Here is a 21,972-nt window from a genome sequence, read left to right on the forward strand (position 1 = left end):
TTAATTTGTTTCTTTTAACGTTATATTTCTTTCTTTCTCTTACTTAAGCATCAAAGTGGTTTTTCAGAAGAGTTACCAAGGTTCTTCAAACATATCTTCATTGCTTTCAAATGTGGTTGAATCGAGTATAGCATCAAGATGGCCGTTGATTCACCCAACTTTAGTAAAATGATTGTTCAAAAATAGAGAGAGATAATTTTTTACCAACTTTGATTGACATAGGAGTATAACTTTGTTTCCCCTTTTCCATCTCATGTCGAGTTTTGGGAGACCTCGGTCAATTCTTTTTTTCTAAAAAATGACCTCTTCAAGTGTATTTCAAATATACCTGAAGAGGTTATTTTTTAAAAAAAAAAATTGACCGAAGTTATTTAACTAATTTCCTCATTTAATATTACATGGACAGAGCCAGAGCAACACCAATTGTCCTATGGCACAACTCGTGCTTGAGCGTCTGAATCAAGTAAATTCAAGGATTCTTGAACAAAAATAGTGAAATGCGTCATAATCACGGATTTATTTACTCGACCAAAGATAGTAAAATGCATCATAATATAGTGTTTTTTTATATAAGAAAAAAAGAAGAGAAATGGTATCAAACTTACCGATATATATATAATCACAGATTTATTTACTTGACCAAATGGAGAAGCCTTTCTTGACCAACCTTTTTTTTTTTTGAAAAAAAAAACAGATTGTTGACCATATTTTCATGATACATCGTATTTGTCCTAAATTCTTTCTTACCGTCCAAATAGAGTTAATTTAACTCTATAATTACAATTTTTTAAATATATACATATATATCGAATTTGTTACCCTACACACCTTGTATTATGGGCACTGCTTACGTGGCGGTGCATGATTGGTCAGTCTTTTTTAAAAAAAAACAAAATAAAAAATTTTGTGTGGTTGTGGACGTGCCACGTAGACAGGCAAGGTGCCCACAGGTGTGCAGAAAAAGATTGTGAAGGGTATCATTGCTCTATATATATATATATATATATATATATATATATATTAGATTTAATATTAAATTCTGATTGGGATTTGGCATTATTTTACTTCACTGATTAAAGTTTTCATGTCGGGATTAGGACCACAAATTGTTTTTTACTTTTGACAAAAGGACAATAATACGACATAGTTTAAACAAGAGTCGCCCATGTGTCCAGCTGCTGACCTATTAAATCACAAGTGCCCACCAATTAAAGAACTCTGGAACTAATCTCAGCCGTCGGAAGGTCACACGAAGCAATCATCTGGCGACACGTTACTCTTTTGTACCCATCGGTAAAGTCGTAATCCGACGTGGAGACTGGTCAGCACTGGTATTTTTTTGTATTAACATTAAGCCGATATTTTTCTATGTTACATCGAGCTGAGGAAGCCATTTTCGTAAGATTTATAGGTTCTTAGCCCTCTCATGTATAGGAGATCTATCATTCTTAGGAGTAAAGACGAGTTGATAAAGTTTTGGCTTATATGAGTCGGTACTCGATCTCGTATGGATCATATTTTTCACTAACATATTGTAAGAGTACTTGTTTAAAGTCGATGTTTGTTGTCGTCTTTATTTAATCAAAAGACGAAACAAGGTTGAGGCAGGGATGGGATATTGTCTTTGCCCCAACCTTATATAATTTAGCCTCAATAAAGTTTGAAAAAATAAAATTAAGGAAAATTGTTAGATTAAAAGCATAAATTAAGAACAACAAGAAGTAAAGAGTGTGTGTAAATGATTTATATCTGTGAGATGAGTTGACATCATCTATATATGAAGTGAAAAATAATATTTTTAGCATAAAATATAATAATTTTTCATGGGTTGAGTTGAGTATGAGCTCGATTTCACAAAATTGACACATAAGACGGTCTCATTAAAGTTTTCTTGACAAGTAAAAGTGTATCGCTTCAATTCAGTAAACTCTGAATGGAGAAGAGAACAATTATCAACTCTTACAATTTTTTATTCTCATGATCTCCAATATTTCGGTAAAATTCGACTCGATCATTTTCTGATTGAATATTGTAATTAATTATTGTTTTGTTTTAAGATACTTGTAATGATATTGATAAATGAGTCTCTATTTAGAAACGCATTTGGAAAAAAAAATTGTATATCAAATTAAAAATTTCTAGTTACATCATTGTTTGAGTCCATGTCTACTCGTGCACATCCTTCGATTTACTTCTCGTCTGGGTCAAGGACCATCTAACTCATATAGAAGGGTTTACCACAACTCGAAAACCTTTTAAATGTGATCTGGTATCTATCGAGTGATAAGACGAGTTTGTACGAATTTTTTTATATGATAATAGAAATCACTCAAGTCATAATTTTGCGAAAATTCTCAAACTCTATTTTATTAATTTTTCAGAAATTATATTTACTAATAAAAATATTAAATTTCGAGAATTGAGGGGAATCAAATAATCAAATTTTAACGAATTTTAGACGACGAATTCAAATAAGTCTCGAGCTATTCAAAGCTCGATTCGATAAAAAGCTTGTTTGAGTTCGTTTGTTAATCATATCAAGCCAATCTCAAGCTCGATTTTGAACTCGAATATTTAATCAAACCAAGCTTAAGCCTAAGGATATTTGGTTCGTGAGCTCGCAAACATGTTCGATAATAGACTTGTGAGCTCGAGCTCGGCTTAGCTCGTTTAGGTGGCTCGTAAGCTCGTTGATCCCGACTCGTTTAGGTGGCTAGTAAGATTGAGCTTGGCTCATTTTTTGAGTTGACAAATAAAAATATTAGTATTAATGTCAATGGAAAGAATTGAACACAAGACATATCTGCATGAATTTACATTTTTCTGATTTAAAATTATTTTATAGATGTATTTAATCTTGAACAAGCTCGAATCAAGCTCAAAGTCGAGCTTCATTCTATATTTTACGAGCTCGAAAACGAGCCGAGCTCAAGCCAGACTTGTTAAACATGATAAAAGAGCTATTAATGAATCAAGCTCGAGCCCAGCTTGATTAACATGCTAAACGAGCTTTTAACGAGCCGTCTCGAGCTTAGTAATTTCAAGACAAACCGAACTCGAGCCCGATAATAAAAGCTCGAATCGATCTCGAGCCTCAAACAATTTCAAATGAACCAAGATCAAGCCTCATACTGTTTGATTTAATTTGGATAGTTTACATCTCTATCGAAACTCATGTAAATTTCATGTGTGATCTATATATATGGTCGATGATCCTATAATTGCTCAACATGAGACCGAGATCAATAATTGAATTATACTAATAGAAGCAAACACAAAATTTAGTTTGGAAAACACCAAAACTGATTTTTTTTTTTTAATGAAATGTTGCAAGTTGCAAATACTCCCGTAGTGATATTTAAAGTTAATTCTTTTTGTTATCATATATCAACTCTTAACTTTTCCGTTATCAAAATTTTATAGAACATAGATTTCGCTAGGAATCGCATCATTCTGAATTTAGGTAAAAAAAAATTATGTGACACGGTCTCACGGGTCGTATTTTGTGAGACAGATCTCTTATTTGAGTCATCCATGAAAAAATATTACTTTTTATGCTAAGAATATTATTTTTTATTGTGAATATCGATAGGATTGACCCGTCTCACAGATAAAGATTCATGAGACCGTCTCACAAGAAACATACTCCTGAATTTATACAATATAAACATTAGAAACTTAATATTTTTTTCTATCGTTACATATGTTTTACATGAATACCAAAATTACCGAACAAGATTTTAAGTTAGTTAGACCATTGGCTGTCATGCCGTGGATCCGACATGGCAATCTGATCGATAGTTAGAACATCGATCTGATCAAGGCCAAATCCCCCTCTTTTCCACCGTTGGATTCAAATTTTTTATTAATTAAATAGTTTTTGTTTTGTCCTAAGCCAATCAATAAGCCAATCAAAGGGAGAGAGAGAGAGAGAGAAGCTTCAAACCTCCTGTATCATCAACAAATGGTGAACTCTCTCTCTATATTGGCTCACCATTTGAAGCCTCTCGCCACTATAAATACCCCGTTTCTCTTTGCTACTTCTGCATTCATTCATCCGTTCCCATTATTTCTTAATATAAGAAATCTAATCACCAAGAGGGGTGGTTATTATTTCCGTTCTTCCGTTTTTCCTCAACGCAGTTGCGTTCTTGCTTATCGGGTATGTTGGGCTCTTCGGTTTTCTTGTTAAAGTTTTGATCTTGATCTTGATTGCGATGTTGCATCTGGGTTTTCTTCTTTTTGCTCTGGGAGCTTGCCAGTCTCTGAAGATTTGATTTTCATTGGTTTTTGAAGAAGTTTGAATAGATCTTTGAGTGGTTGTGCTGATTTGTTGTTTTACAGCAGGGTAGTAAGGTAGAAGAAGAGATGACGATCAAGCCAGCGATTCGGGTTGCGGATGGGAAACTGGTTGTGAAGAACCGGACCATACTTACCAACGTTCCGGAGAATGTGATCGCCACGTCCGGCGCCTCCGCGGGGCCTGTGGCGGGGGTGTTTCTGGGAGCAGCTTTTGACCAAGATAGCAACCGTCACGTGGTTTCGCTAGGAAATCTGCGTGATGTACGGTTCTTGGCGTGTTTCAGATTCAAGTTGTGGTGGATGTCGCAGAAAATGGGGGATAAGGGGCGAGATATCCCTCTCGAGACGCAGTTCTTGCTACTGGAAACAAAAGATGGATCACATCTCGAATCGGAAGCTGACGATGAAGAAAGCAAGGTAATTTACACGGTGTTTTTGCCTTTGATCGAAGGATCATTTAAAGCTTGTCTTCAAGGGAATGATGAAGATCAGCTAGAATTATGTTTGGAGAGTGGGGATAATGATACTCTTGGGTCCACTTTCACACATTCAGTGTATCTAGGTGCCGGAACGGATCCGTTTGTGACGATACACGAGGCGATGAAGGAGGTTAAGTTGCATCTTGGGACTTTCAGGCTTAGGCAAGAGAAGAAGTTACCAGGGATTGCTGATTGCTTTGGTTGGTGTACTTGGGATGCTTTCTATCAAGAAGTGACTCAAGAAGGGGTTGAAGCAGGCCTCAATAGTCTAATTGCTGGCGGGACGCCTCCAAAATTCGTCATTATTGATGATGGATGGCAGTCTGTCGGTGGTGACGAGCAAAAGAACCAGCAAGAACAGCCGCCTGTCCTCAGGCTGACGGGAATTAAAGAAAACGCTAAATTTCAGGATAAGGAAGATTCCACAGCTGGGATCAAGAGTATCGCCAACATAGCGAAAGAGAAGCACGGACTGAAATACGTGTATGTGTGGCACGCCATCACGGGCTACTGGGGTGGGGTGAGACCTGGAGTGAAGGAGATGGAGCAATATGGATCAGCTATGCAGTATCCAGCTGTATCAAAGGGAGTGATGGCAAACGAGCCGGGGTGGAAAACCGATGTACTTGCATTGCAGGGATTGGGATTAGTGAATCCCAAGAATGTGTACAAGTTTTACAATGAATTGCATACATATTTGGCTTCCGCAGGGATAGATGGGGTGAAAGTTGATGTTCAGTGCATATTGGAGACACTCGGGGCCGGTCTTGGCGGTAGAGTCGAGTTAACAAGGCATTATCATCAAGCTCTTGATGCATCTGTTGCAAGAAACTTCCCTGATAATGGCTGCATTGCCTGTATGAGCCACAACCTCGAATCGCTTTACTGGTATACTTTTCAACTCTTTCCTGTGAATATTTTTATAGCATTAGAACTTGGATTTCTTATATTTTACCATTCCCATTATATAGATAACTTCTGATATATTTTCTAATGATGATTCTGTAAAACAGTTCGAAACAAACTGCTATTGTAAGAGCATCTGATGATTTCTACCCCCGAGCTCCAGTATCACATACGATCCACATTGCAGCCGTTGCATATAACAGTGTCTTTCTTGGAGAAATTATGTTACCCGACTGGGATATGTTCCATTCTCTACATCCAGCAGCAGAGTACCACGGATCGGCCCGAGCCATTAGCGGTGGACCTGTTTATGTCAGGTAATGAGTCCCAAATCTTCCCCCTTCTTGACCAGTGTATATGTAAATTTATACTCTACGATCCCTGTTGGATCTCTGTTTAAAATGCTGATAATCATGTTCTTTTGGAACAGTGACGCACCAGGGAAGCACAATTTCGATGTTTTGAGGAAGCTTGTTCTGCCGGATGGCTCGATTCTCCGAGCCAGATTGCCCGGGCGTCCTACTAAGGATTGCTTGTTTACAGACCCATCTCGTGACGGTGCTAGGTTAGTGCATTTGAATGATTGGTTTTGTTTTAGACTCACTGATTTCAAATTCCACATTGGTGTACTAGTACATCATGGCTTGAACCTTCTGCTTTAAGTAGATAGTCTTAGTTTGGTTAAAGTTTGATCCTAATAGCCTTGAGCTTTTGGGATGAAGGATTTCTAACATAGTGTTTAGGCACATTTATGATCCGAAACCTATATCTGCAGTCTGCTATATTTTACCAAGTTGGTGTTCTGTATTATGTTTACATACATATATCTCTGTGTGTAATTCTTCATGTTAAGAGTATAAATCTATAATTTTACCACATCTCATGCTTTTAGGAAGCTCATTTCTAACTTGTAATTCTTGTTTAGTTCTTATATTCTTGTGGATGCATTTCCTGAGTAATTCTTGTTTTGTTTCAGCCTGTTGAAAATATGGAACATCAACAAATACACCGGTATACTTGGAGTATACAACTGCCAAGGTGCAGCATGGAACAGCATTGAGAGGATGAACACATTCCATCAGACTAACTCCGAAGCAATTACCGGCCACGTCAAGGGCCATGATGTTCATCTCATTTCAGATATTGCCCTCGACTCCAACTGGAACGGCGACGTGGTTCTTTACTCCCACCAGAGTGGGCAACCCATCACTCTTCCACACAATGTCGCCGTTCCGGTTTCCCTCAAGATCCTAGAGCACGAACTTTACACCGTTACACCCATTAAAGAACTCGCTCCCGGGTTCAAATTTGCACCGTTCGGGCTAATTGACATGTTCAATGCCGGTGGAGCCATAGAAGGACTCGAATATGATGTGAAAGATGTTGCAGAATCTTATGACTTTGAGAACGGACAGAAAGTGGAGAACTTAAGTGGAGATGTGGTGGCAGTCGTGTCTGTGGACGTGAAGGGTTGTGGACGATTTGGTGCATATTCCTCGGTTAAGCCAAGAAGGTGCTCGGTGGGATCATTTGGAGTCGAGTTCGAGTACGATGCTACCTCCGGATTAGTGACCTTGAACTTGCAAGATATGCCGCCTGTAGACCAGAAAGTTCATAAAATCGAGATTGAATTATGAATTTGTTCAAAGGTAGATTATGAGAATCATGAAGAAATATGGGGGGAAAAGAAAATTTCGATTTAGGAAAGACTAAAGAGGACTTAGCTACCCTTTGCTCCATATACTCATTCCCCTCTCCCATGGTTGCTACTGGTGTTGTAATGGAAGGAAAAAAGTTGAATTTGAACGGCTCCCTTTCGCGCTATCTTATAGAAAATTCGGCCGTCGCCCTGAATTATCTTGATCTGATTAAGAATCTGATATATAGGGAGATGATGGTATGACAATTTTTAGTTTTTACATTAATGACTTGTGAAGTTACTGCTATCCTAGTGCAAGTGTTGTGGTTTTAAGTTGGTGGTGTTCTCCATTATTATAAGCAATGAATAAAAGTATATGTAGATTTGCTAAATGTCGTACAATATCCAATTTTTCTGCAGTTGTGAGCTTCCCATTAATGTCAACTCAAACAAGATTTCCAATTATGGAATAAAAATAATAATTATTTTATTATGGTTAAATTTGTAATGTATATGTTAATAAAATATGGTAAATTAACTGTCATATTGTTGTACTACTAGAAGTAAAAAATTAATCATGAAAGAAAAAAAATTAATCATGGCAATAGATGTAGTTGAACGTTGGCTGTCTATAAAAATAAAAAGAAAGAAAATAAATTATAATGATTAAGTAAAAATTTGAGATAGTAGTACAATTGTTGGTAGAGGAAAATAAGAAAGAAAGGCGATTGTATAATTATTTTATTTAAATAATTATTTTGAAATATGAAATGATTTATAAATTAAGCATTTGAAAAACATATTAATAGCTCACACAAGCACAGCCTCAGCATTTCCATCCTAATTCGTAGAAAGTTCAGAATAAATAAACTCTTGAGCCAGTATACAGGAGGCTTCATTGATATGCACAAGTAAACTAGCCAGCCTTCTGAGAAAGACGGGCACACCACACTTGGAACTTTAAACATATACATACACAGAGATCAAGAGAATGCTACAAGCACTACGACAATACGGACCGGAAAATTTTTATCCGGAAGAGCCTGCAGTTATATGGGGAGGGTAGGTGGTGAATGCCTCGGTTCAGACCGAAAAAAATTGAGATTTTACGAATAATGTTTCCAATTAGTCTCAGTTTCATTCCCCAAATCCATTGAGCTGACACACTTGACTCAAATTCTGGGTGTGTCCCCTGGTATCTTGGCGATTTTCCCTGCAAGGGATCATGACACATTAGAACACTGATACAAGTTTTTTCTTATTACAATGAGGTTGAGAGATTATTGTTTTAACATGGATTCAAACCCATGTCTCTCCTCTATTAGAAAGGTTTATGCCACTGCACAACATAGGTGTTGGCAGCACACTGGTACCATGGATTCCCCTGAACTTTGAACTTTGCCAGTTTATTTCCGTAAAGGTTCTCAAATGAAGCACGCTTACAAAAAAAAAAATTGTCGGAAATTGATGCCTGCAATTCAATACCTGGACATCTGGATTAAGAAAATCAGTCAGCATACGGAATTTCTCGTCCTCTTGGCTGCTAAAAATTGGCTGCATTTACATGGTCCCGGTCCTCCGTCCGTTCAACATCTTCGTTGTCAAATTCCAATGGATGAAATAGCAGAACTTCTTCTAATTGCTTGCTAAAATCATCATGGACTTCCCTCTCTGCGATATTCTCGTCACCTTGTTGAATTTCAATAATTTCCCAGGGTTCCCTTTGTTTCACTATTATCGTCGAAACTCTGTGGTAAATAAACCTCATTATTTTCTTCGTTTGGAGGCTCTGCAGCAGCTAAATGAATCCCAGTTTGCTCATAGAACATTTCTTTCTGAATATTCCAATCCACGGCAGTCTTCTCCACCACATCTCCAATCGGTCTCTTATTTTCTGCTATGTGCTTTATATTTTGAATGTCCAACACTTGGCTAGCCTCTTAGAAAATCACACATATCACATCAGCAAGCATTTTTAACTTGACTCACAATAAGCACGACAGTCAAAGTTCAATGAGAGAGAAATGAAACGTGTAAGGTTTTTATTTGTATGTAAGGAAACAAGATCGTAACATGATCAAGATAAAATGCACTAGTATCTTGTAGCGGTTTAACCACCACAAGTAGATACTTATAGCAAAAGGAAAGCCACCTTTACAAAACATTTCTTCGACATCATTTACCAGCCTATCAGAGTAATAATAGAAGTTGCATGCTGAGCTATATAGTTAAGGAACAAACCTCCACTCTAAGGATTAGTTTATTCACAAGTCAACAACATACGTCAATCACTCAAAAATATTCCATAATGCACATACATCATTATAAAGATGGGTTTTCATACAGTGGAGGTGAAATACTGGGATTTAGCGACAGAATCCAAAGAAGAACCGGGCGAGCTATGAAAAAGCTTAACATAGCTTGATAGAGCCATAGATGCACAACACTGTAATGGCCCCAATGATTGGTAAAATACTAAAAAAATACCTTTGATGGCTAGTTCCTTAGCTACAGCATATTCAGATGATTTTTTCTTGAGTAAATCAACATCCAACTCCATGCCCTTGTAAAGAAAACAAGGAAAAGCACTAATAAACTGAGTTCATGAGAAAGGCAAACTAATGACGTCAAGCTTCCAGCAAAAGGTTTGTTAGGTCAGAAGTAAGAACAGTAGCATTCCTCCAATTGTTTTGAGTCAACAAATGTGGTGATAAAATATGCAGTTGAATGCAGATATAGTTAGCTCATGCACGAAAACAATTGGTTTAATAATTTATAGAAATTACATGAACAGACTGAGAAGGTAGCGGACCCAAATAACCTTCCATCAAGTTATTAAGAATGAAACTAAATGACTTGAAGATCTAAGACTTAACTATCAACATAACACAATGGAGATGAGACAATTATGCAACTTCAATTAGTTTGAAAAAGGTTAGTATGTAAATGACTCAATGATGATGACAGAATTTCATATAATTTCCTAATTAGTGAGTGGTGCTCTATACCATGAATCACGAACTCCAATCTGTAATACAATTAGTGTCAAAATATCTTGACAACGGCAAAAGAATATTTTGCATGCGTTATTATATTCTCTGGAGCTTGTTCACAAATAATGATTACGCTCTAGAGTCCATGACTATATATGAATTCAGACATGTCTGCAGTACTGTTTCCTGTGTTTGATGACACCAGCAGACAGAAAACTCACACCTCAAAATCATGTGTCAAGCTCAGTTTGCTATCTAATATTTGTTTGCTAATCACTATTTTTCAAAAAAAAAATGATGATTTATGAATAAAGCATTGCTTGCATAATAAGTCAACATGAATAGTGCCCTGACTGTTAATATAAATTATAATTATTGCTTCAAATTGTGCTGCATATAGAACATGTTTTCTATGTGACATCTTTCTCCCGTCCAAGAGATTACATCAGGGCATTATGAAACTTACCAAGTCCATGTGGATGAAGTGCTCCAGCCGTGTATTTGCAAATAACCTATTCAGTCAAAATTGGCACCTTCAATAATGGCAAAATGCCTTTCGATCCCACTGTGATATTCAAAAGTAGCTAAAAATCTCATAAAAAGAAAATTTGTAAAACTTCATGTGATTTTAAGTCTGTTGCCAAAACTCTCTGCTCTCCAATGATGCGCCTATATAAACATGTTTTGTATCTTTTCAGTATTCTTGACTCTATCTCGTACTCAAAGCCATTTCTTTATCCTATGAAAATTGAAAGAATCATATTTTCCAATAATTTTTACACAATTAAATAATTCGGTACCCCTGGATAACTATCTTATAAACCTTTCAGTCTCACATTCTAATCAATGAAGAAGAAAACGAAACTTTAGATATGCAATTTACTCACCATGGGTGACTAAGGGAGTAAGAAATCATAAAGAGGTACGAAAAAAGTGTGTAGAAATATCATTGGAGGTAGTAGCTTTTTAGAAACGTACTAAAATCACATCGGGGTTGTACGTTTATGTTTTTTATCAGGGCATATTTTAACCACTTTCATATACCCAAGGGGGTTGAGAAGGGTTGAGAAAACATTTACCCCCTCAATACGGTCATATAATATTGACCACAAATAGGATTGGTGAATCTACAAAGCTGTATCGTGTGAAAACAAGAATATCTTCCAACTTACTTCTCATATGCTGTTTGGACATGGGCATTCTGGATATCAGTAAGTTCATTCACTTTCTCTGTCACAGACCCTTCATTTACACCCACATAACCGAAAAGAAACATGTTTTTTTCTAGCATACTCTTCACCATAACAGAAACTACTTTCAAACCTTCTGACTTGGCCTTCACGACAAGGTTCTTAAGCATTCTCAACTCTCCTGTAGAGAGAAATAAAAGCACGATTTAGTAGACACAGCCATGATGACCTTTTATTTCTGATACTATACCCAACTCTGCTTCAGTTATGCTACGATAGTGTTGCAAATCAAATATTTTTTTGGCCTAAGGCCTAGCCAATGTTTTAGACATACATAGCCAACGGAGTTTTTTGTGACCACAATACAAAGATCTTAAATGAAGAAGATAAAAAGAAAATCAATCACAAGATTTCATAATTACGTGGATCTTATTAAATCACACATCTTTCATATTATTTTGATAAGCTCATGCTCCCTCATAATTCCATGAAATTAGTGTCGAAAATCAGGGTTCAGGACGTGAACAAAATAAGGAGATCCAACTGGCTGGTCTGCTCCCTCGTAAAGTTATTGGATTCTAAGAGTGCAGATCTGAGTTTTTTATGAATCATATCCTCTTAAAATTTGTAGGTTTTTTCTCCATATTAAACTGATTTTCCAGTAGAGGCAATTCAATAATGTTAGCTTCAAAATCGATCATGATTCTTAGGCTTCAGCTGTAAATATCAAACATGAGAATTAATTGACATTTAGATTTAAGGGAAGGTAATAAACAAATAAATGCTAGCTACCTATATCCAGCAGTTACCACGGAAAAGAGTACACAGTTAACAGTGAGACATTAGGGAGTGCACAAAAAAACAGTAACTTCAATTTCATTTCCAATTTAATACTCTCAACATCAGGGCCGGTATCTATAACCCACCTCAATATATATTAAGCACTGCCAGTAAATGCATGTTTTATTTTAAAACTCAGCATACGCTTATGTTCTCTTACAGTTGATTTGTCTCACAATAATTGATAATAGATAATAGTTTATATAAGCAGTCCAAATATACAAAAATTATTGGCTAGTAGCAATATATTTGGACAGAAGTAAAGGAAAACAAGAAGAGAAAAATAATGGTATTGAAATAGAATTTCTGTAATGCAATTTCCCAATTTGTGTAGCATAAACAATCTGCAAAGTAGGAACGATATATTTGAATAACTCCTCATCTAGTAGTTGTGATCCTTGTGAAATCGATCTAGAGACTCAAATGCTAATTACCAGATCTAGAAGAACCCAAAATTGAATCTAATATCATATGATTGTATGAGAAGTTGAACAAGAGCAATAGAAATATGTCAAAAACCCACCAAGAGACAAATAAATTTTAAAACAAGGTTTGAATGGTTGAGTCTCAAACAGGCAGTACAAGCAGTAGAGTCCACCCAATCTATTTGAGAGTGAACCACTTGATGAAACCATGTGACCTACAATCACCGAAAAAAAAAGGAAAAAGAATGACAAGTTTCTTCATCGTGTAACATTTCATGCATTAGGAACTGAAATAACAAGCAAGGTAGTCAACTATGCTATGGAGTCTTTTCACGCAGAAAAGGAAGGAAACTTATCAATGCATCTTTATGCAGATTTAAATTCATTTAAATCTTAAAGTGAGAAGTGTTGAAAAGTATGTGCAAGGAAACTGCAATTATAAAGAAGAATCGATAAACTGGACCAATTACCAGAACAAAAGACGGGTGGGGAGAGGGAGATTATACAATTATGTCTTCTTCACATTATACTATTAAGGAAAAAATAGCATTCAGAAAATCAGCAACCCCAGCAGCTATTGCATTATTTTATGCTTCGATTATGATGTCAAAGTTATATATACAAGAACAGTTTTTAAAATTATTTTTTAGAAACCTATTTATTAAAAGAAAAATAGTAGACCATTTGCTGTTCTCCCCTTCGTACTTCCTATAGGAAACAAGGCTCCGAACAGTGACTAACCAACAGACTCACGTATCATACTCTAGCAACTAATTCAACAAATTAAGAACAAAATGCAAAAAATAGAAGAAAAAGAAAAGATTAAAAACAAGAATCAATACACAACTTGGTAGTATACCAATAGAATGTGCATATAATGACTGCATAAAGAAACCCTGGTTAGAGGAGGGCCTAGCCTCAAATATGAACGAGAATTTTCTCGAAAGCCAGAGCCTCTTGAACTCCGCAAAAGTGTTTGACCCACACTGTTAAACACACCAGAAAATAAACAGTCAACAAATGCACCAAATAATAACCAATACAACATCTAAAAAATAACAAGGAACCTGATGAGGATGTGCTCACTCACTTCAGTAAAATCACTTATAAGCTCATCAATGTCTAGCTTGAATGGCTTCAGGTCCATCCCCTTCTGATATTTATCCGCTTTTATCAGCTAAAAACTTGCTTCGCAATCAGCCTGACAAATTACCATCCAGCGGCTTAGTATTTATCTATAACACAAGTGTGAAGTTGCAAGAGAAAAGCAAAAGCTATAAGTTTTCTATGCAACCCCTTACATTTGAAACTTTCAAATTTTTTATTAATCCACTTCGAACGAAGCTAGATAATAAAATATAGAAATTTTGTAGCTCAAACCAAAAAGATACTTCATTCATCCATCATATAAATCAATTATAACATGAAAGAAACTGTCTTTAGATCCACAAAACACTTAATTCAGATTTCCCTAAATCTAAAGACATGGAAACTCAAAACCATCAATTTCACTTCATCCCCTCCGCCCGATCTCATTCAATCAATGGAAATCGATTTGTTCACGTAAAGATTAGAGAAAAGAGCAAGCACTCTGATTTTTCGATGTTCCAAATAACAAACAACACACACTCAAGAACTCGATTATCATTGACGAAGCCAACCTGAAAACAGAGAGTCTTCCGTGAATGGGAACGGAAAATTAAGGAATTTGAACAATCTCTATACGTATGTTTTAATTAAAGGAAATTGATTATTCAAGTCTATTTCAATGTCATAATTTTAAAAATGACCTTTTTAATTATATAATTTGCATTATGTCTTATATAATTTAAAAATCCTAAATTATCCTTTTTCTATGACCACACATGTTCCATTTTCATGATTCATTTATTTAATTATCTATTTTTTTAAGAGTTGATTTAACATTTGTTCTGTTTTATTTAATTTATAATATATTAATTTTTTAATACTACTTACTTATATCAATAAACATATTTTAATAAAATTATGAATTGTTAGTTTGAATTAGTGCATATGAAACAACTAAGATTATAATATTATTATATTTTAATTACGATTGTTGCTCATCCAAAATAATAAAAAGAAAATCATCAATCACTATGGTTATGAAACGTAATTTTACATCAATGTGAGTTTACACAATATAAACAAAAAATCTGATAGTCTCAATTAAGTCTTTACCTTATTCCATGCTAACAGTTTATGAGTATGCACAACAAACTTTCAAAACAGAATGAGTTTGACATAACTCATATACCTACGCACACAATAATATCAATATAAAATCAATTTTTTTGCATAAAAATTAAGTGAAAAAAACAAGAAATTCATATTTGTTTAAAGAAATAGGATTGATGTGTTTCGTCGCCGTCTCTATATGCACGGAATTGACGAGATAATAAAATAAAGAGTTTGAGATGAAGAAATTGATGGTGAATATGAATTAAAAGATAGGGGATATCTTTGTAATTTGATATGATAAAAAGATTATTTGGTAAATTAATTTAACTGAAGGCTAAAATTGATTATAGTACTTGTGTGAAGCCTATTTAAGAAAATCTCTATTTAATTAAAGAGTAAGGTCTTGTGAGTGTTTATAAGAAAACAATTGTGGAAACATTGTGATTGAATGTCAATTTAGTTGTTAACAACTGGCCTAAGATGATTACGGTTGCTTCACTAACATTGTTTTTACCAATTTTTTTTTTTCAAATTTTTCAATACATATTACATCCTTCTGAATGAATGAGAAAATAGATCTAGTCTTGGCATTCTCAAGGTTCTAAATTCGTTAGGCGCTAGTCGAACACTAGACTAACATCTAGCGCCTAGGCCGCCCAGGAAGGGGACCAGGCGCTGCTAGGTGTGACAAAAAAATAGGAGAATTTTAGAAATTTTAGTTACTAGGTAAACCATTTTAGTTACTTGGCATATTTGTAAGTCAATAGACTAAGCTCATTTGTAAGTTAATGGGCCTATCGGATTAAGTGCCCACAACTGATTATATATTAATATATTGTTATCTAACCCTATATGAACCCATTTGTTTCTTATCGTTTTGGATCTGGCCATTCTCCCGTCGAAATCTTGGAAATTCCGGACGACCGCTACAGCAACATTAATACCAGGTACAATCGCTCTTACTCAGACTACTTCCCCAAACTACCACCCTAAGGCCGACTAGCACCTTTTCGGTGCGGTTGGCCAGGGCCTAGATTTAGGGAGAATTTTAGAACAATGGGCGTTCTGTGAGGTTTTCCGAAAGAGAGCACCAACTGATATGATCCTAAGAACCGTAACAATACATTTCCCGTTTCAAGCTCGAGAATGCTCCATCAACAAGAGTTAGAGGAGCGAAACAAGACATGATTAAATCGAAATATTCATTTCATATGCCAAATGATATTGAATTTGTGTGTCTTTACTTGAAGGAAATCTTCTAATTACTACCAGGCCCTCAAAGGTGAAAGCCAACTCTACAGGCCCACCACAATTGCAATGAAGCCCTAACATTACTAAAAAAATGCATAAGGTGCCAAACGGAAAATGGAGCGATGACCTAACAGGGAAAAATCTAAGTTGCGTCACGAATAGCAAACGAACATGAATCAAACACTAAACAAACGCAAAAATCCACCGTAAAATTCATTTCCCAAAGAATAATCCTCCTCCTGAAAACAATTCAAACGCCCCATAGCTCGCACAAAACTAAAAAAAAGTAGAAAAACTAAAAGATCTTAGAAAAACCGAACATTGTCTAAATCCATCAACACAAATCAGCAAAACGGAATTTCAATTCTCTGACACAATATGGGGAAAAACAGCAGATTCAAAATTTCAAACAGTACAAATACGATCAGAGCAGACAGTACTTCGGTAAAAAGCTTAGATTGTCCATCGCCACACGTATCATAGTAAATCTTAAAAATGCCGAAATAAATACGAATTATTCACCTCTGACCGATGATTTAACGCCGCCGAAGCAACTGCGTACGCTGAACTGGGGACACAAAACGAGATAAAAATCCTCTTCGACACGATCGACCGATCCACAGATTCAAACACTCTGGAACTCTCGGGCCTTTTCGAATGTGTATGGTCGGCGAAATGAAAACACGGAAACTTCACCATTTCCTCATAGAAACCCACGCGGCCACGCGTATCTTTTTGAATAAAATTTATTTAAAATAATACAAAAATAAAAAAATTACTAATTTATTTATCGTATATTAATTTTTATTATTAATAAGCTTTTTAAATAAATAATTATATTAAGAATTTATTTATTATAAACTTCAGACTAAATAACATAATCAAAACTACAAAATTTATGAGTTTTTTAAGTTATAATTTAAAATTTTATATCCATGATATTTTACTTATAACTATTTTAATTCACAATAAAATAAAATTCGGACGAAATTTCTATAAAGTATCAATCTTATTTTTTTTTCAAATTATAATCTCATACACTAATTCATTATAAAAACTCATAACTAATCATTAGGTTTATTTAGTTATAAATATTCATTAATTGATGATTTGATATTTTTAAAATTTTGTAAAGTCAAAAAAATATTGTTTGATTCGAATTTTCATCTAAAATCAAATCAAATTGTGATTGACCCTTTGATGATAATAAATATATTCATTTCTTTTTCAAATCTATCGATCCCATCATTATAAAATAGGTCTATTGTGAAATGATTTTACGAATCGTTATATATAAGACACATCAACCATCACCGATATTTTTATCATAAAAATAATAGTCTTATCATAAAAATAATGCTTTTTCGTGGATGACGTAAATAAAAAATTTATCTCACAAAATAAAACATAAGAGACTGCCACCACCACAACCATATTCTCGAGCTAACAAATCTGCAGTTATTGTTTTTTGGGTGTCAAGAAATTACACCCTTAAATTCAATTGTTTGAATATATTTGTAAAAATTAAATAACCTATTGGGATCTAATAATTTGTTCGAGCAAAGATGAAATACACGAGTCTGTCTATCTCAAAACAAACCTCGAAAAATTTTAAATTATGATACAATAAAGTTCAAAGTTGGGTAACTCAAACATAGCTTAAAGATGATAAGATACACTACCTAAAGATATCTGCTTTTCCTAACAAATAAAATCTCATAACAATCGTTATATTGGAACTTCCATTTTCACAGCTGGAAGGGGAGTTCCAACCTTCTCCGGCTGAAGCCAATTCTTTGCACATATAAGAGCTTCCACCGTTTCAGGTCGCAACGAGCACCTGTAACTATCCATCTCCCTCGGTAACATATCAAATACAGAGCCCGTGGGAACAGTACAAACTGGAATCGACAACATATCACGGGCCATCTTTGACAGGGTCGGATACTTAGTTCTGTTTAGCTTCCACCATCCCATCACATCGAATATATGTACTCGCGGCAGAAGGGACTCCTCAAGATACTGATCTAGTTCTGATTTTGATTGCTGGCTGTTGGTTTCCATCATGTACATGTCAAAATCTGCAAGCCCAGCAAGACCGTTGTTAGAAACTCCGGTCTCTTGTCCTTCCTCGAGTTTTACTGTGGTCCCGTTTGCTGATTCTTCGGCGTAAGCTGGAGTTAGAGGTAGAGGAAGAGCTACATATTCTTGAAAGAGCTCATGGATTCCTTCGTTGACAACCTTCACGTAAGAGTCTGCTTCCTCTCCATATATTTTTGAAAAACTAAATTCAACAAGCTTCATTTTGAACCGGGGATCCATAACCACAGCAATAGCAAGGATAAAACAGCAACTCTTCCAGTATTTGTCAAAATTATCTAGCATCGACTTGGTCAGGGAACTAATAAATGGATCTTCACTGGTCGCTGCACGTGCTAACTCCAACTGGATCTTCCATGCTTCATGGAAAAATGTGTTCGTTGTCAGAGTAGTACCCGTGGTCAGAAGATTGGCTATGTCAAAAAGTGGCTTCAAATAAGTACAGAAAGTCTCGATCTGTTTCCAATCTTCCACAGTTGGGGCATCCTTGTAATCCGGATCTGAAGTATCCAAGCAAGAGAAGATTTCACTCAATTCTGATGCAGCCAACAACATATCATAAGTTGTGTTCCATTTAGTTTGGTCGTCCAGAACAAGATTTTTAGAGCTAGGCACTTGAAGTTTCTGTTTTAGATCAAAAAACTTTTCCTCGAGCGATTCTGAAGTTTTCACGTACTTGACACTGTCTCTAACTCTGTCGACAATGCCCTTCGCAGAATACAATGCATCTCGTACAACGCTACTCAGAGATCGAGCTAGGCAATTTTCAAGCAACAACTGACCACGAAGCATCAAAGGATTCTTTACGGAGAGAAGAGCTCTGAGATTATCAATGGCCCGTTCACTCAGCGGTTGGTTGATCGTAACGGAAAATAACTTGCCATCCATACTCCAATCTGAGAGGCATGCAGCAACAGAATGGCTGAAAGCTGTATCCGAATCAGGATATGGTTCCATTATAACATTAAGAAGTTTATGGTGCATTTTCCAGTCACTATCAAAGAACTGCCCAGTTACGAATACGTAGCCAGTAGTTCGACATGAGGACCACATATCTAGCGTAAGACAGATACGTCCTGGGATACCCATAATCACCTTCTGAATGCTCTGTTTTTCCCTTAAATAAGTTGCCACACAATCCCCTTGTACAGTGTTGAAGCTGACCATATCAAATCGAGGCTGTAAATTCCGAACAAATGACACAAAACCGGGGTGTTCAACTATGTGAAGCGGGTAATCATGCATGATTATCATCTTAGCAATCTCATGACGGCACTGGTCTGCATCAAAAGCAATGTAAGGCACACTGGCAGTTCGGTAGCGCCGTTTAGGTGTATTTGATAATGAGCCCATCTTGGAAGGTGCGCTGAATGGGACTAATTGATTTTTCTCCTGATTACGTAGAACAACAGGGCACGTTCCTTTCGCAATATGCCGCTTCAGATGACTCGTTCCAGCAACTTTTGAGCCAGTGCTGTAAGCAAATGACTGTTTACATTGTTTACAGCAGGCCCTTCGGCATCCAGGACCAACTGTTTCAATAGTGAAATGTTCCCATACTATCGACTTCTTTTTCCGACGCTTGGTGGGTTGTTCCACATGATCAATGGGCGGTAAATCGGTCTCGAGGGGTTGTGTATCTAAGACGTCAAGTTGCATTTCATCGTCGATAGGTACTGTGTCGATGGTGTCGATGGGAACTAGTTCATTATTCATGATTGGTTTAGGGTCCTCTGCCTCCATCTCGAGGGGATCCATGAAATTTTCTGGAAATTTGAAATTCTGTACATTAATGCAGATGAAGTCGCAATACCAAAAAATACAGACAAAAGTTCAGAAAAGTACCTAAACACTCATGGCAAGGATACTACAAAGTAAATAAGCACAGCAAAATAAACAAAATATAATATAGTGCAACTTCACAAATATATAGAGTATATGAATAGATCACACCTATGTGTCCAGCAAATATGTTGGACTAAGATATTTCCCATTAACCGATAAGTGTGGTGCAAGGCTCGCAGGCTTTGCGGGCTGGTGTAGAAAGCTGGCTTACAAGAATTTCAGTGCTCATGAGGTTCGAATAATACATCTGACTATTCTGACTTACACAACATCCATATATACAATTAAAATAAAAATTATTAACGACTACTCAGCTATTTACAGAATAAATAAAATACATTTAATAATACATGAAAAATATTGTTAAATTATAAAACTCAGGCCCTCAAAAAATTACTTTGTAAGGAAATAGCTGATGAGCTCAAGCTCAAGATGATTTCCTCCAGCTCGAGTTGGAGCTCCACTTTTTAAGGAAATATCTGAGCTCGAGCTCAATCAGGCCAGCAACGACAACCCCAGAAAAGGAACAGATCTGTCGTTTACCCAAGTCACGGGTCTCAAAGTAAATCAAACCAAGCCCAAAACAAACCAAGCCCACCAAGATCCAGATGAACACAGAAAAATTCAAGCACATGATTATCATCCCCAATTTCTTTTAAATCCAAGAACCAATGTCACAAGAAATCGAATTATCACAAATCTCGAACTCTCAAGTTATAAATTTAAATAAAACCAAACAAACGCCTATAGAACAGAAAAACATGAAACTTCGTAAAAAGTAACGCAGATCCATCTCTAAACCAAATTCAAGATCACCAGGACCAGATGAAAACTAAAACCCTCGAAAAACCCAAATTAAAACAACAAAACTCACCATAAAACACAATCCAATCTCATAAACTAACAACACCACATTCCGATCGACCCAAAAAACCAGAGACAAAAACAGATCGAGGAGGAAAAACATCCCAAACTCTCGATTCAAAATCCCCACACACGCAGCCAGAACAACAGTCACCGAGAGAAACCCAGATGGAAAAATACCTCCTTTACGCTGAATCTAGGTCGGAATCAGCGGTCTCCCGGCTCCCCGACGGAGAACCAGATCTAGGGTTTCGAGGAGAGAGAAAGGTAGGGAATTGGGCTTGAACCGTGAACCAATCCAATTGGACCTAATCCTTTAAGGTTTGTTGGAGTTGATAAGGTCTATTGGGAGACTCTACCAAAATTAAATCGAATTGGATAATGGACTTTCAGGTCCATCAAATACTCTCACTGCGTGTTTCTCAAGGTGTATCAGTGTGTGTTTCATTCGTATAGGATTTAACCATATTACTTTTTTTTGGTCATTTTGAACATGTGACCACAGCAGCCCACCATGGTAAGAACTAAGCCCACTTTAGAGAAATAAAAATATTTGGGGCCCACATTTTTTGAAAAAAAAAAAAATTTAGCCCAAAGATGTTGACAATATTCTATTTTTTATTACAAAAATATCTCATATTAATTATTATTATTATTATATGGAAAGAAAGGAAATACATTATCTATACTTCTATACTATTTTATTATGTTTGAGACACTTAGAGTAACTAACTTTGGTGTCATGGTCTGTTTTACTAATTATATATATTAACAAAATGTTAAAATTATTAATGCAACTTATATGTATTTTAGTAGATAGAGTCATTGTTTGTTAAGTTTTAGGTTACAGGTTCAATTCTCACTAAGATCATTTTTTTATTCTTTTATTTTTCAATTTATTTTTTAATTTATATATCAAAATTACAGTGTTGTCTC

At 35.8% G+C, this 21,972-nt stretch overlaps 4 protein-coding genes across 8 annotated transcripts in view; 1 reads left to right on the forward strand and 3 right to left on the reverse strand.

The window, feature by feature from the left end:
* Positions 1 to 16,941, reverse strand: part of LOC140817698 (uncharacterized protein At2g24330-like) — a 41,895-nt gene extending 24,954 nt beyond the window's left edge. Inside the window, exon 1 of the mRNA XM_073177416.1 lies at positions 16,750 to 16,941. Within this exon, the coding sequence (XP_073033517.1) occupies positions 16,750 to 16,926 (177 nt within the window). The 5' untranslated portion in view covers positions 16,927 to 16,941. The remainder of the gene's footprint in view (positions 1 to 16,749) is intronic.
* Positions 3,937 to 7,718, forward strand: LOC140818415 (probable galactinol--sucrose galactosyltransferase 6). Of its 2 annotated transcripts, none has more exons than XM_073178357.1 (5): positions 3,937 to 4,162; positions 4,348 to 5,669; positions 5,795 to 6,004; positions 6,118 to 6,252; positions 6,664 to 7,718. In XM_073178357.1, the coding sequence occupies exons 1-5, from the start codon at positions 3,965 to 3,967 to the stop codon at positions 7,322 to 7,324; spliced, it is 2,526 nt and encodes an 841-aa protein (XP_073034458.1). In that variant the 5' UTR covers positions 3,937 to 3,964; the 3' UTR covers positions 7,325 to 7,718. The 2 variants fall into 2 exon arrangements, with proteins under 2 accessions (XP_073034458.1, XP_073034457.1); XM_073178356.1 differs by having other exon boundaries at positions 3,942 to 4,162; positions 4,345 to 5,669.
* Positions 8,123 to 21,358, reverse strand: LOC140817699 (uncharacterized). 2 transcript variants are annotated; one of them, XR_012114870.1, is made up of 9 exons: positions 16,750 to 16,890; positions 13,865 to 13,975; positions 13,634 to 13,760; positions 12,873 to 12,989; positions 11,492 to 11,690; positions 10,786 to 10,831; positions 9,814 to 9,889; positions 8,812 to 9,265; positions 8,123 to 8,539 (listed from the first exon to the last, which is right to left on the reverse strand). XR_012114870.1 is itself a non-coding variant. In XM_073177421.1 (8 exons), the coding sequence occupies exons 2-8, from the start codon at positions 13,919 to 13,921 to the stop codon at positions 9,027 to 9,029; spliced, it is 861 nt and encodes a 286-aa protein (XP_073033522.1). In that variant the 5' UTR covers positions 13,922 to 13,975; positions 21,217 to 21,358; the 3' UTR covers positions 8,635 to 9,026. The 2 variants fall into 2 exon arrangements, 1 of the variants encoding a protein (XP_073033522.1); XM_073177421.1 differs by lacking the exons at positions 8,123 to 8,539; positions 16,750 to 16,890 and adding an exon at positions 21,217 to 21,358 and having other exon boundaries at positions 8,635 to 9,265.
* LOC140817697 (zinc finger BED domain-containing protein DAYSLEEPER-like) lies at positions 17,794 to 21,356 on the reverse strand. 3 transcript variants are annotated; one of them, XM_073177410.1, is made up of 2 exons: positions 21,217 to 21,356; positions 17,794 to 20,093 (listed from the first exon to the last, which is right to left on the reverse strand). In XM_073177410.1, the coding sequence occupies exon 2, from the start codon at positions 20,083 to 20,085 to the stop codon at positions 17,956 to 17,958; it is 2,130 nt and encodes a 709-aa protein (XP_073033511.1). In that variant the 5' UTR covers positions 20,086 to 20,093; positions 21,217 to 21,356; the 3' UTR covers positions 17,794 to 17,955. The 3 variants fall into 3 exon arrangements, with proteins under 3 accessions (XP_073033511.1, XP_073033512.1, XP_073033514.1); XM_073177411.1 differs by having other exon boundaries at positions 17,794 to 20,109; positions 21,217 to 21,354; XM_073177413.1 differs by lacking the exon at positions 21,217 to 21,356 and adding an exon at positions 21,047 to 21,188.
* Positions 21,359 to 21,972: the final 614 nt, after the last annotated feature.

This window comes from Primulina eburnea, chromosome 17 (assembly GCF_022965805.1).
Source record: "Primulina eburnea isolate SZY01 chromosome 17, ASM2296580v1, whole genome shotgun sequence".
In the NCBI taxonomy this organism is placed as follows: Eukaryota; Viridiplantae; Streptophyta; class Magnoliopsida; order Lamiales; family Gesneriaceae; genus Primulina; species Primulina eburnea.